Source organism: Epinephelus moara, chromosome 3, assembly GCF_006386435.1.
Source record: "Epinephelus moara isolate mb chromosome 3, YSFRI_EMoa_1.0, whole genome shotgun sequence".
NCBI classification, from domain to species: Eukaryota; Metazoa; Chordata; class Actinopteri; order Perciformes; family Serranidae; genus Epinephelus; species Epinephelus moara.
The window spans coordinates 8,401,887-8,416,963 of NC_065508.1; the positions used below are offsets into that span (position 1 = coordinate 8,401,887).

The 15,077-nt window shown below is 41.2% G+C and overlaps 1 protein-coding gene across 2 annotated transcripts in view; it reads right to left on the reverse strand.

The window, feature by feature from the left end:
* Window positions 1-185: 185 nt before the first annotated feature.
* The window catches only part of sh3pxd2b (SH3 and PX domains 2B), a 51,083-nt gene continuing 36,191 nt past the window's right edge, over window positions 186-15,077 (reverse strand). Inside the window, exons 6-14 of one of the 2 annotated variants that reach the window (XM_050040541.1) lie at window positions 11,425-11,450; window positions 10,975-11,010; window positions 8,122-8,253; window positions 5,983-6,084; window positions 3,439-3,556; window positions 2,271-2,482; window positions 2,131-2,177; window positions 1,899-2,024; window positions 186-1,728 (exon numbers count right to left, since the gene is read on the reverse strand). In XM_050040541.1, the coding sequence (XP_049896498.1) occupies window positions 214-1,728; window positions 1,899-2,024; window positions 2,131-2,177; window positions 2,271-2,482; window positions 3,439-3,556; window positions 5,983-6,084; window positions 8,122-8,253; window positions 10,975-11,010; window positions 11,425-11,450 (2,314 nt within the window). In that variant the 3' untranslated portion in view covers window positions 186-213. The remainder of the gene's footprint in view (window positions 1,729-1,898; window positions 2,025-2,130; window positions 2,178-2,270; window positions 2,483-3,438; window positions 3,557-5,982; window positions 6,085-8,121; window positions 8,254-10,974; window positions 11,011-11,424; window positions 11,451-15,077) is intronic. The other variant, XM_050040542.1, reaches the window with a different exon arrangement.

The window sequence follows — 15,077 nt, forward strand, 5'->3', positions numbered from 1 at the left end:
GTAAACATCACAAGACCCAACAAGGTCATGTGTTATTGCTGGTTCAGTTTAGGTAGAATTTTTTTTATCAAAATGCAACATAACAAAAACATGTCACTTTAAAAAAAACAAAAGGTACCTATAAATTAAAAAAAAGATGCTAATAAGCTACAAAGTAGTGATATTTTGTTCATTTAAATCATTAGTTTGTTTATTTATTCATATGGCAACACACTAAGGTTTCTTGCTCAGGTAATTTGAGGGAATCCAGCTCTCAACGTCTTGTCCTACATTTTTACAGAACCACCAGCCGCTGCTGTTTTTTTCCAGAACCTCAAACACCGTACCCACCTTGAAGCTGGATGTTTGGTCATCCCCTTCAAAGTCCGCCACAGCTAGATACAGCTCATCCTTACTGGGCTCCATGAGTAAAGGTGGAAGCTTGTCCTTTGGCGGCCCCGGCTTCTCACTCTTCACCTGGGGCTTGGGAGGAATTGGGACTTTATTCATTTTGGGCTCTTCTTTCTCTTTGCTTGGAGGTGCCTGAGCAAATACTTTGGGTTTAGGGGGAGGGGGTCTGCTGAGTTGAGGTGCCGGGCCCTTGGGAGGGTCCTGGATTTCTCTTAGAGGGGCTGGAGCTTTGGGCTCAGTCGGGCTGGATGGGTCGGTCTTCTTGGGAGGAGGAGGTCTCCTTGGAGCCATGGCAGGGGGTCTCTGTGGGGGATCCTTGTAGGGGGGCACGGCTGGTTTTGCAGGGGGTGATGAGCTCTCCTGGCTATGACCATTCATGTGTTTTGGGGGAAGTTTTGGCTCGTCGCAGTGCTTACCATTGTTGAGAGTAGGGATATGAATTGGGGGGGAACTAGAGGGGGCACTGGGATGGGAACTATTTACTGTGGTGTCATTTTGATGGTTCACCTCAGCTGACGCAGAGCCAGGATCCGCAGGTTTTGATGGCCTCAGCTTGCTTCTCAGGTTGGTGATGTCTAGTTTGTTCTCAGCCGGAGGATCTGGCTTTGCAGCTGGGGCAGGTTTAGGTCGGATCACTGGCTTCGGCTTCATGAACACTGCTGGACCAGCTACCTCTGGTTTCTCCTCCTGCACCTCTGCTTTGGGTTTTGGTGGCTGTTTAGGTACGGGTTTCAGATTAAACTTCTTCACCTCTTTGGCAGAGATCTTGTGGCCACATTCAAGACCCATCTCGTTTCGGAGGTGAAGAGCTTTGCTCTTATCTTCTTTCTTGGTCTCTGGTGGTTTGTCCTGTTTGAAGGGGGGTGCTTTGGGTGTAACCAGTGGCATTATGACCCCAGGAGCTGGGGGCTTTGGAGGCAAAGGTTTGGAATGATCAACCCTCACTTTCTCGGATACCTCCAATTCAAAGCTCTTATTAATGGACTCCCTTCGAGGTGGCAGAGCTGGTTTCTCTTCAGCTGGAGGGGTGGCTGGGGCTGGTGGTAAAGGCCCAGTCTTGCTGGCACCGGACTTCCAATCTCTCAGCTTAGGCCGGGCACAGGAGTCAGGGGCTGTGGTTGGCTCATCTGGTAAAGGCTTGGACCAGCTGTCGTCTGTGCCTGAAGAACCACCGTCTTCAAGTCTCAGCTTCTCCATCTCATTGGGCAGAGGGGCAAGGAAATTAGGTCGCAGGGCATTACTGGTCTTCTTGTACTTGTCGATAAAGGTGGCAGGGGCCCAGCCCTCTTTGTCATCTATCTGGATGTACCACCAACCACCACTATTCTTCTCGATCACCTGGTGGGTTAAAAACAAACAACAAAAAAAAGGAGTCATTGTATTTTACTTTTAATCTTCAAATTGAATGATGCAAGTAAATAAAAAGACAAATCTACAAATCTTTACTCAAACAAAAAGTTCCCCTACATTCTTAATTTTAGTACATCTGTGGGAAGTTCCTGACCCACCTCAACTTTGATTCCTGCTTGGAAGCTAATACCATCAGGGATGGTAGTCTGGAAGTCTGCTATGGTGTAGAACTCTTCCTCAACCTGAGGAGGTACAGGTGGCTTGGGTAGGTTTGTACCACGTGGCTGTAGAATGTGAGCAGACACAAAGATTTTGTTGAGAAAAACTGAGCTATTTTCCAAAACAGAAATCCCCACTGTGTGCGTTAGAGATTTGAATTGGATCTCTTACAATGGTAAGATCTCTGCGTGGAGGAGGTCTGTGTCTTGCTCCCACTTCTGTGGAGGGAAAAGACATTATGCAATTAATAATTTTGTTAAGTAATATGCTTGCATAGCAGTTGTAAAACATTGGATTTGGAGTTCACTTACTGCTTTTGCTGTCAGAAAAAAATGAGAGTCTGTTTTCTTTTTGGCTGTTGTCTCGGTTCTCTTTGGCTGCGTTGTTTTGCTGGTTCTGTTTAGAAAACCCATCTAGGTCATTGGTGCTGGCATGAACACCAGCGCCTGCTGACTGCTTCTGGCCCTGGATGTCAGTCTTCTTCAGGTAGGAGGCTGGGGCCCAGCCCTCACAGCCCTGGTACCTGAGTGGAGAAGAGACGTACAATCAGTGGCTGAAAAAAACTGCCTGGGTAGACTTTACTGGCAGTCTGTACAATGAAATAAGTCGGTTAAGGATTTTTTTTCCCAAAAAATATTATGTAGGATATGATATCAATTCATGTTTTTAAATACATGTACTTGTCTCATTAGTAAATTAAGGGTGCTTTCAGACCTTGAGTTGTCTTGCTTTGATCCGTATCAGGGACTAATTTTGTTACAAAGTTGTATAATTCCCTAGAGTTGGTTCGTGTTCTCACGGCAGCATTTACAAGCGGACCAGATCAAATGCCTTGCTCGAGAAAGCTGCTCTTGATTGGTCAGAATTCCCATACGGGAAAAATCCAGGAGGTAAACAAAACGTTGAAGAAGAGCACACTTGCAAGATAAATGTGACACTTTCTAATGTCACAATGGAGGGACAACTACGCAGGTTGATTTTAACGCTGCTCATCGTGGACTATATTGCTGTCATTGTTCATTTTAGTCAAACCATACAGTTTGAAAACGAGGCGCGACTCCAACTAGAAAACAATGTTTTGATGCATTGGATGTGCTGAATGTGCATATTAAGGCAGTACAGGAGGAGGTGCACATTAATAATCCTCCAGGACTGTAACATGCTCATGTTTAACCCAAACAATGTGTCATGTGACTGCAGTTGGTTCGGATCGAGGTCGGAACATGTTCTCACCACAAATGAACCGCACCAGAGTTTGACTGTAACCGGACCGAGACCACCTCTTCAAGAAGGTCTAGGTCCGATATTTTTGGTGCACACCCAAGTGCGATTGTTGTGTTCACACCTGCCCAAACAAACCGCATTTAGGGGGCAAATGAACTTGAGTTTGATTGAACTGAACCAAACAGGGCAGGTATGAAAGCACCCCAAGACTTTATAATATTTACTTTTCCAGAGTTAACGTAATTGATTTTATACCTGATCTTCCACCAGCCCTCCAGGTTCTTCTGAATCACCTCGACAATCATGCCTCTCTCCAGGTCGATCTCATCCTGGTCCCTGGCTGAGTACGGGTAAATCACTGAATACTTCTCCTCTGGAGTCATAAAAAGACAACATTGTTAGATATAAGAGCATGTCTGTTTTGAAGATTACTGTGCATAGGTTCACAAAGAGTGGGGGGAGCACAAATAAATGCTGATGTAGGATAATAGCATGGGAGACAAAGCACACAGGGGCACATTTGGATTACAATTGCTTTCCTGTAACTTTAACTTTCAAACTGCAGTTAAGGTGTCAGAGTGTAGTGCTGCATTTATAAAGTGATTTAAACTTGTTAAAGGTATACAGTAAAAATGTCTGCAACCATTCAAAGAAAAGGCTCAGAATCATTTCTCCATCACAATAATCCTTATATAATCTAGGATGAGAGACTATAATTGGTATAGAGGTGCATTAGTTTTACATTAGCCAACTGATTAAATGAGGCAAGGCTTGAGCAGCATCTTGTGGAGGGAGAAGATGTAAGATACACACATGTGCAACACACAAAACACACATACAACCTCCACAAATATTAACCACAAACAGGACAAACTTGTTACTGTACTAGAAATGCAGCCATGTCTACTATTCTAAGTATTATTTCTACTATTATTCTATATTATTGGTATTATATGCAATACTAAAGTGTGTTTAATGTTTTCAATGAATGATGATAAGATGATAAATCGTTTTTTAATCAATTTATCTTTTTATTCACATGGAATAAAAATACACAATCCACTTTGCATGCAAGGATTTAATTGACATGCTTGGATGTCTCATGCAACAAACATTTCATGCATACACATCAACAAACAAACATGCACACACTTGTGTATGCATGTGCACACACACACACACACACACACACACACACGCACACACACACATTTAGAATAGGGGGAAAAGAAAGGCGTGCGCTCCACCTTGCCCAAAGCCTGTGCTGAATAGATCCCCTAAAGTTCTGCGACGACCCACGTGCCTTGGCAGTGACCAGAATCTCCGAGGCACTGACATCCCAGCACAGTAAGTGGGGCAAAATAGGAAGTGAACATTACATATGCCATCTGGAGGATGTTTTCATCCTAAATGAAAGCATTTTCAGTATTGGTGGGCCTAGTCGAAATCAAAGCACTACACCTGGCAGGCCCGGTGCTGTTTTACCCATTTACTGACAAGACAATCTCTCTAGGTTTGTGCACATCTTAGCTGTTTTTATCAGAGTGTTACAGATTCCATCCATGTTGGATGGCATATTTATTTCCCTTTTTACCCCCTTTCCTGTCTCAAACCCTCTGCACTGTCCTGACCAGTATGTTGGAGACTATTGGTGCTGCTTAAAAAGATATCTTAACCTAAAACGTGTTAGTTTAATAGCAGGTTCTAGACCACATACTTCATGGTTAATTATGATCTGTGGGGTGATGTTGGCCCTGAGCTTTGTCTTAGGACTATGTCATTATCACTCTCATGACTGGAAGACTTGCAGACCTGGTACTGACAAGCATAGGGAAAACTTGGTCACACTTAATAATGTACTGGCTGAATTGCTGATTTATTATTCCTTTAGCCAAGGAGGTTATGTTAGCGGTTTTGTTTGTTTGTTTGTTAGTATGATTACGAGAATTCTACTGGCACGACTTTCATGAAAGTTGGTGGAAGGGTGTAGCATGGGTCAGGAGAGAACCCGTGAAATTGTGGAGCAGATCCATCCACTGGGCACATAACATTAACATTGCGAGATAGAGCATTTAGACTCGGCTGAGGTCTAGTCTAGTTTTCTTCTCTTTTTGTACTTTATTTCTATACGTCTACGATAATGTCAATGCATCTGTAATTCCAGGTCTCTGAGGAATGACCTGCCCAACAAGGACAGGGCAGCCTGCTCAGTGTGCACTTTTAAACCATGTATTTCTCAGGCTGGCCAAAACTTGGATTATGGTCTGTAATTTGCATATTGGCTGGGTACTGTTCCTTACTTAGTAATGCTCCTACCATGTGCTGCACTGTATCATTACAGTATATTACCAGCATCATTCTTTGAACATCTACATTGAGTTTTTCTTTTTATTCTCACCCCAATTCATGTCACAGATGTTTTTCCCTCCCTGTGTCACCTAACATATATTTTATACATGTAACATATATAATTCATATTTGTTAAATAAAGTTAGAGTGCTGTTCTTGAGGGCAACAAACATCTGCAGGATATAATGTCCATCAAAACACTCGCACGCATTGCCTATACACTAGCACTGTCACACCAACGCACAAGAATTTTTTGTCAAAATTGCATAAAAGTTCTGTTTTACTTCTACGTGCTCTTATTATTCAAAGGTTAAGAAAACGTACACACACAGTTGGGTTTGAGAGTAAATGAGGTTTGAGTAAATGCTTGATGGGCACTTTAAATCCTAAACTTTTCCATTAGGGAATCATATCTGAAATAATAGCATCTAGGTGGAAAGTTATGTGTACCTTCTTCCCCTGGAAAAGAGAAGTCATCGGGGTCATCCTGTGCTTCAAGGCAGGTGGCAGGAACCCAGCCCTGAGCATCGTCTGAGCTGACAAACCACCACCCTAAATGAAAGGAATATAAACAATATCAATAGAAAATTCTATTCAAGTTAAAGATTTGCGGTAATTCATTGTTGAAATGCATGATGGATGGATGGAAGTCAAGTTTCCGTACAAATGTCGGTTTAATTTTAACAGACTTTGCAGAAAGTCAACAAAAGAAATTGTGAATAATTGCACGTTTCCATCCACTGCTGTAATGCACATATCAGGAGCTGGGCACATCAAGATCCATCATTTGTAGTCTGGTCTCTGGTCTGGTGTTATTAAACCATTGCAGAAGAAGAGGGTGCAACAAGAAGACGCAATTAAAAAAGTGCCAGTCAAATCTCAAACAGCGGCTGACCCTGTGGGAGACATGATGGAAGTGTGGAACTTGTGTTTTTCATGTATTAATTTGAGGAACATTACGATTCCCACACCATCTAGTTTAGCATCTTCGTCAAAGACATCACAGCTGTCAACTGAGGCTGATGTTTCCACTATACAACAAGCAAACCAGCAACCCTTGCACAGTCTGAACTTTAGAAAACAATTCAAAGTATACTGGACGCTTGTCCCAGATATATTTCAGTGTTATCTTTCATACAATGCAAAATATCTATTGACTCGGGCCTATAAATCTGAGGCTGGGCAGCTGGCAGTGGTTGGAGAAAACTATCATATCTGTAAATAAGAACACATCATTGGTATCATTGTGGTGCTCTCCAAAACCACCACCCCTGCTAGATAGTGTTAGTATTAGGTTTTCATGCAGCTGCACAAGAGACTTAGCATTGAAAGCTCCCCCTTCCATCCTGACACCTCTGGTGTAACCCCATTTTTTCGGCCGGTGGAAACACCTTTAGTAGTATTTATGGCAGGGACTTGGCATTACTACAGTTGGACAGATATTTAGTAGAAAAATGCTACCATTTCAAAAACTTAAAATTCAGTTTGGCCTCTTGGACTCTCATTTCTTAACATATGCTCAATTATCTTCTATTTTAAATAATTTAATTTATTTTTAATTTTATATATTTTATTAATCCCCCTGAAGGGAAATTCAATTTTTTCACTCCGTTGTCATTAACACACAGGTCCGAAATACACACACATGCACAAACAGGACCTATACATGCACAAAGTGGAGAGATGTCAGAGTGAGGGGGCTGCCCTTGGTCAGGCGCCCCGAGCAGTTGGGGGGGTTCAGTGCCTTGCTCAAGGGCACCCCGGCAGGTCCCAGGAGGTGAACTGGCACCTCTCCAGCCACCAGTCCACGCTCCGCATTTGGTCCAGCTGGCGACCCTCTGGTTCCCAACCCAAGTCCCTATGGACTGAGCTATTGCCTGGTGAGAAACGCCCCCCTAAGAAATGTGAAGAGGGAGCGGCTCCTGCCTCATGTCCAGAGTGGGATCAGCTTCCAAAGAAGGCAACTCTGGGAGTAGGTGAGGTCTCAGAAATCTATAACATAATGTCCATAGCTGCCCATGACGCATATTTTTCTGTCCGGCTGGCTTGGAAGCATGATCCTAACACATCTCTGACTGCTTCCTGCTGGAACATAATTTGGAAGTCAGCTTTGAGATCCTCTAAATGTGTGAGATTTAGGATTATACAATATAAGATTCTGTGCAGAGCATATATTACTCCTGATAGATTATTCAAGATGGATGACAAAAAGATTTATGTTGGCATAATTGTGGCAACCGAGGTTCTTTATTTCACTTACTGTGGGACCTTCCAGCTGTTAAAACACTCTAGTTATAAGTGATATCATGGACAGTGATGTTGGAGTATCTGTCAAGCGCCTATGGACAATGGGTTGCCTATCTACTAAGAGACATTCTTCTTTACACTTTCAAAATAGTAACCCCTAGTTTAAATACAAAATGGATGTATGAGATCCGATGTATGTCACCCTTGCATCCTCCCACCATCCCCTTTTTTGATTACTGTTTGAATGTGTGTTATATCTAAAAATAAATAAATAAATAAATAATAATAAAACTGTTTGTAACAAAACAAACAAACATTTATTGGATGCTGTGTAGAACTTACCAGACTCATTTTTCTCTATAACCTCCACCACCTGCCCCACATGTAGGCTGACCTCAGAGCTCTCCTGCTTCTCATAGTCTGTTACTGCCACATACTGGTCGAGTAGGAGAGGGTCTGCTGAGGTGGCATCACCTGTTAAAGGGGAACGAATCAGAACAAGACTCATATAGCTCTTTTATTCCCCTTTCTACTCCTTTGATAGGCTGAGGATGAAATCTCAATAATGTAAAAAAAAAAAAGCCTCCACTCATTACCCTCTGCATTTCAGTGAGGATCTTTGTTAATATTTGTTAATGTGATGTTAAATGAGCTTAAAATCATAAGATTCATCTGTGTCTCTTTGAGATATTGACCTTTAAAATTTCTTGCATCTCCCTGGCTGAAGGGAAAATGACCTTTTGAAATGTCAGATTTTATACACACTTCAAGAAACCTCACTGAAAAGCTCTTGATAAATCAGTCAAAATGCCTGTGATAGGCGAACAACTCATTTTTAACGTAATGCCAAGAATAATTCCAAGGTCAAAATTTGTACAGAAGCTTTTGAGTAAAAGGTTTAAGCGAGAGGAGGCTTATCTACAGCATTGAGATTCACCCAGACATGTAGCAGAGGAGGTAGCGGATGTGATTGGAGAGATGGCGTGAGGGAAACTTACAGAGGAATGATGGGAGATTTGGAGAATGGCAGTGAAAGGTAGTGGATTTAGTGTAAAGGGTTAAGTCAATCATCAACATGGCTGTGATTTCCACACAGAAACAAACCAGCACCCCTGAGACCTGCCACCAATGTTAGCACCAAGGAAGCCTGAGAAACGATACAACCAGCAACACAAACTCTGGCTCTTTCTGTTGACTTATGTTCTTTAATAATGTGTCTACAACAAACCCTGATAGATAACATTTATTTGTAATAAAAATGAACTGAAAACAAAACACCTTTTGGTTGCAGTTTTAATGATCCTAATGACTTAGCATCAAGTGCAGGGATGGTAAAAAGACACTCAAATCTGCCTTGGCATGCAGATCACTGAAAGTGGTGATGGATTTTCAACAAACGTGTTTGTAGCACACAGGTCTCAGCAGAGAAAAGAGTTAAATATAATGTGAAAATCTGACAAGTAGAGATGTGCTACAACATGGTACATCTCATCCATGCACAGCCTTCAGTGAGCAGCAGCAAGCTCGGCAAATAGGTTTAATTAAACAGCTGTATTTATGTTAAATTCATCTACAATCGATTTTCAATCGATCGATTTTTGTCAGCGAGGACAGTAAATATGGGCTGGGCAATATATCAATATATCATTATATATTGTGATATAAGACTAGATGTCGTCTTAGACTTTGGATATCTTAATATTATAAATGTTGTGTTTTTCGGGTTTTAAACGCTGTATTTCAGTAAAATGGTGTAATTTTCCGAATTTCTCAGGCTGTTCTATTATTTGCCTTTACCCACTTAGTCATTTTGTCCACATTACTGATGATTATTCATCAAAAATCTCCTGTATATACAGTGTCGTCCTAATATTGATATCAATGTATTTGGTCGTGATGGCCGTGCCCACAGCCACACAAGAGGTTGATTGATTCCCATGCTCACCCACACCATTACCACATGTTCAGTTACCTTCAATTTGCAGTCACTTAAAATGCAAACAACTCCAGTTTATTTAATTTCAAAATCTATTAGCATTTTCTGTTTTCCCTATAAAAGTGCGCCCAATTAATTTACATTGTTTTGTCATTTTGCTATTTGCGTTTGTAAGTTATCAATTCATCTCTCTTTGTCTTTCAGCTGCCTGAAGTCACTTCCTGGTTGGAGCTGGGCAAAAGATGGGGCTGAGGGCGGAACCTGCTCGTATGCAGAAGGCCATCCCGAGTACTGCACCAAGAGCTGTGACATCATGGGGGTTACTAGGTTTTTTTTTGGTTTTTTTTACGTTAGTCTTAATTATTGTTTGTGTAAATTCTCCCCTTACTGTTTAAGTTGGTCTGATCAGCCACTATATACATTACCCCATTGTCTCATTCTGTCAGGTCTGTTTGTTGAGTTAACATCTAGTTTTGTTGGCCCTATTTTTCAGTGGAGTTATGTTTAGTTCACCTCTTTAAGGGCCCTATAACTCTAATTTTATTATCTTTAGTCATTTGCTTTGTAAAATTTATTTTTGGGAAAATAAACCCACTTTTTTTAACATTAAACCTGTGTTTTTGTGCTTTCTTTTCTGCTTGGTCTACGACACTGGTCAAAAATATTGCAGTATCTGATTTTCTCTGTATCACCCAGCCCTAATGTGAGTATTAATATGGCAATCATTTCTCAAAAGCAGAACTGAAACTAATATCAGACTGAGTTTAACTTAAAATGACATATGAATTAACAAATTAGATAAAAATGAGCTCAATAGCAGATCAGTAGACAAGCTTTCCAGGGCAAACTAAAACCAAGTAACTAAGGTTAACTTTTAAATAACTAGTTTAAATGAACTTTTCTAAGCCTTTTCTCTTATTGTTACTCGCACAAATATACACAAACAAAATACTCTTTAGTATCAACTCTCTAAGACTCTGCAATGAAACCTATCCGCATACAGTAAATCCTTCATTATCTTCAGTCTTTCCTACTCTGTAACAGAACACCACACTTAAAACACCCTGAGAAATGAGCCACACAAGGTCTAAAGATCCCAAACTACTTTGTGTGCTTCCTTTAGGGAACCAATGCCAGCCCCAAGCCTGCAACAGAGCCACATCCCACCTGCCCAGGCCAGGGGAGGAGAGGGGGGGGAGGGGGACAGGCCACTAGCAACCTGCTGGGTCACACACACAGCACGACCAAGTGTTTACTACCTCGCTTTAGGAAAGTAGTCGCTCTCTCCACAATCCCTAATGGAAAGGAAAATGAATGGAGAAGAAAACTGAAAAAAAATGACATGGATGCAACTTAAGAATATTAGATGAATGTAGAGGAAAGAGAGAAACAGAAACAGTGAGACAATGGCAGAGGTGGTTTCTGTAATAGTTAACTCCAGGAAAACATTTGAGTCTAGACAGAATATGTTCATGAAACAAGAACATTTTGGCAAAGGAGAATCCATTTTTTTTTTAACCTGTATAACAGTCTGTGACCACTAGATGGAGATAATGTCACATTATATACTACAGATGAACTGAAGTGGATTCCAGAAAAAAACAGTTAAACTTAAAATTAATTTTTTTCCAAAGACAAACTAACACACCATAACCAAGGCCACCTAACCCCATTTACACTTCAAATACACAACTAAAGCTGTGTCTTACCTGATTTCTTCTTTCCGATGGGTTCCCTGTTAAAGAAAGGGAAATGATTACATTACCACCATGAAATACCAAATCAGTTTACAGAGATGAGGAGATATTCCTGGCCTGCAAACACTGCTACCAGTATTTATTAAATTAATTCCCATCATGTCACTGATGTCTTCCAACTTGAAAAAAGATTCACAGCTGCCCGCATTATTGAAAAAAACCTCATTACATTCAGCGATTGCTTGTCTTTTAATCCATACTATGCAGGAATGAGCCTTGTAAAGAAAGGACAGGATTATTCTGGTGTTTCAGGATGGTTAGCTGTACATTAACCTCATCATATCACCACTGTTGTTACCAGTACTGAAGTGATGAACTGAACTGAACTGATGTTTCAGTTATTAACTTTGCATGGCAAACTGGCACTAATGATGCTTTTTAAATAAAGTCTTAATTCATATCATTTGCTCACTCTTCAAATTGTTTCATTTGATTGTTGAATTTGTCACGGTGCCACCGCACAACACTCACACTGATTACACCCGCAAATAATTAACAGTAATTGCTAACATCATTGTAACCTGTTAGATCTATTAATATGCTTCAGACACATGAGAAAAGGATTCGTCTCTGTTTCTCTGTGATGCAGGTCGATGTGAATAAAGAGCCTCTAGATAGCTGATCTTTGAAATTTAGTCTGATGTTAAATTCAATACAGCATCTGCTGTGTCTGGTTTAGACATTAGCCAGATAAATAGACCATCACTCTGCAGCGGCAGTCAGGAGCTGATTCAATGTCCAGATGCCCCGAAAAAGTCAATGGTGGCTAATGCTTAGTATTTCTCCCTCACACTGTCTGTTTCTCCCTCTTTGTTATCTAAATATTACTCTCTTACTTAATGGTCTTCCACCGCCTTCCTTTTTCCATCTCGCATCTTCCACGTCTACTTAACTCACTCCTTCATCCCCCTTGATCATTTTCCTTGGCAACTGCTGCTTGTTCGTTTCCCTGCATCAACATGAATGCTCTCAGCCACATAAAAAGCATTGTTCGATCGGCAGAGCTGTTAATTGCAGAGGCTTAAGTCTCAATAAATCTATACCCGTAAGCGTGCCCATTAATGTTCTATAAAAAGAAATCCCAAGTCAGACCAGCCAAAGCAGCACCAATGATCTGGATTATTATAGAGCAGGGATGTGTGTGTGTACAGTATGTGTATGTTTGTCTGCTCGTTTTGATCTGAGGTGAAACCAGGGTCACATAATGCACCGGACAGAGACACTGACCTGGATCACTGGCCTAATAAGATTATTTTACTGTAACTAGCTTAGAGTATCAAATCAAATCAATCATCCCACTCATACATTTCCGCAGTACTCTGTGGGGCCAACTTCAATTTCAACTTCCATGGCAGCACACATCAGGCAGCTATGGCTGAGTCATATGGCAGCCACATGACGAAGGAAAGAAAGTGAGAACAGACTCCACAGGTTTGCTGTTACAGAAAAGAGGTGATGTGACATATTTTAAACCTTCTACCTCAGGAGATTATTTTGATATAGTCACTCTGGGCTCTGATTCTTGCAGAGCCATTAAAATAAAAGCTATTAAGTTTCTACACCTGGAGCCAAACCTTAAACAGGTTTGTACAACAGAGGATTTATACAATATTGATTTGAATGTTAAATGAAATCCATCCTCTCATAATCCCTCTCCCTCTATCCCTACCCCTCCTTGCTTCACCATCAACCATCCCTTCATCTCCTTCTGTCCTCGTCGTATATGACCTCCTCTTCATTCTTTCCATCCAGCTCTTATTCCATCTTCATCCACCATCTAATTCTATTTTCTTCCCCTAAGATCTCTCCTGCTTTCCCTCTTCCTTTCCTTGCACTGTCCTGGTTGCAACACTTCCTCTTTTCCACACACTCCTTCCCTTCTCACCCATCTTATCTGCGTCTCTGCTTCCTCTTTACATGTAAGTACTCCTTTCCCTCTCCTCTTACTTTGCTGCTCTTAAGGAGAAAGTCTAAGATGTCCCTCTCTGTGCGGCAGATTTATAGGCCATGATAAATCTTCCCCCACAGTGGCTGCTGTGTCTGTACACCAGCCCTGCTGTCAGTCGGCCAAACAACAGGCTGCACTAGCAGAGAGAAGTAATCCAATTTCAATAAAGACAAACCAAGGTCTTTACAATCTTCATCCACCCTGAGCAAACGCTCGCCCTCTTCCCTGCCTCTTCCAACACATGCTTGGGGTTTCGTAGGGGGGAGGAAAGAAGTAAGTGTCCTTGGTAACCTCATCTGATTTATATCATGCAACTGGTAGACAGCTACTAGAGAGGGAAAAGTTTTCCTCGAAAAAGAGGTCACAAACATCAACTCTTCTTGGCTGTGTGTACTGACTGGATGTGCAAATAATACTGTCTTTGCAATGTTGTATAATATCAGGGGTGGAAGAAGAAATCAGATCATTTACTATAGTACAAACCATGACGTAAGACAAATCCATCACATTCTTTAAGTACAAATTCCATTCCTATCTGCAAAAAGGCCTCTGTGTTAGATTATTGTGTTTCATATAATTGGAATACCACTTCTGATGCAGTCATGAATACGCAGCTTTGCTAATTGCTGACTGAGTCGAAGCAAATTTGTACTATTTTAAAAACTTGCTTTAGATTTACTGTATGATAATGTGCAACCAATTTTCATTATCGATGTTTTTTAAGTGCAATCTGCAAATTTACTATTAACTACAGCAGGCATTTTAATATAATGTAGTTAAGAGGTAACATAAAATTGAAGTGGGCCAGTAAAGTGCAAACACATCATAACTGTGGTTAAGAAGAGTACTTGAGGAGATGCACATCCCAGTTCCACCACTGTATTTTTACGTCTGTGGTAATATCCAAGCATTTCTATAAATAAACTAATGACATAGAGTTCTTAAAATCTTTCTCCAAAATGCCCAAGTGTAGAAAGCATGGATGGGTTACTGGACGGGCCTTCCAGGCACAGGCCCAGGGGCCCAAAGTGTCAGGGGGGCCCCTGGCCTTATCCTGAAAAACCTCAGGGTAACATGTACCTACCAGGAAGAGAATCAAAATGACCACAAAGACATGCAAAGGAACCACAACCAGACATAAAATACCTACAAACAGGGCAGAGTAACCAAACAAAGACATAACCTTACCCCAGAGACACACAACACCACAAAAAAATACATAGCAACTACAAAGAGATGCAAAACAACAACAACAAAAGAGGCAAAACCACCACAAAGTCTGTGTCCTGCCACTGTGTAGGAGAGGTGGTGGGGCTTTTCCATATCTGTGCCCAGGGCCCTATTGTCTCATAATCCGCCTATGGTAGGAAGTACTTTCATACTGATCACACACAGATAAGACAGTTCTTTTTATAGGAGAGTAACACAGGGTTATGGCTGTCTCACTAATAAAAATGTTGAGATCAGAGATGCATTTCCTTTGAGTGACACATTCACACAATTTTAATAACATACAGGCATGAGCAATACAGCAACCTCAGTACACCACCTGACTGCTACAGACAGCACACTTCAAAGTGACATTAAATCCATCCACATTATAGATGACAACATGAGAGGCTGGTGCAAGCACCCGTCTCACATTCAATCCTCATAA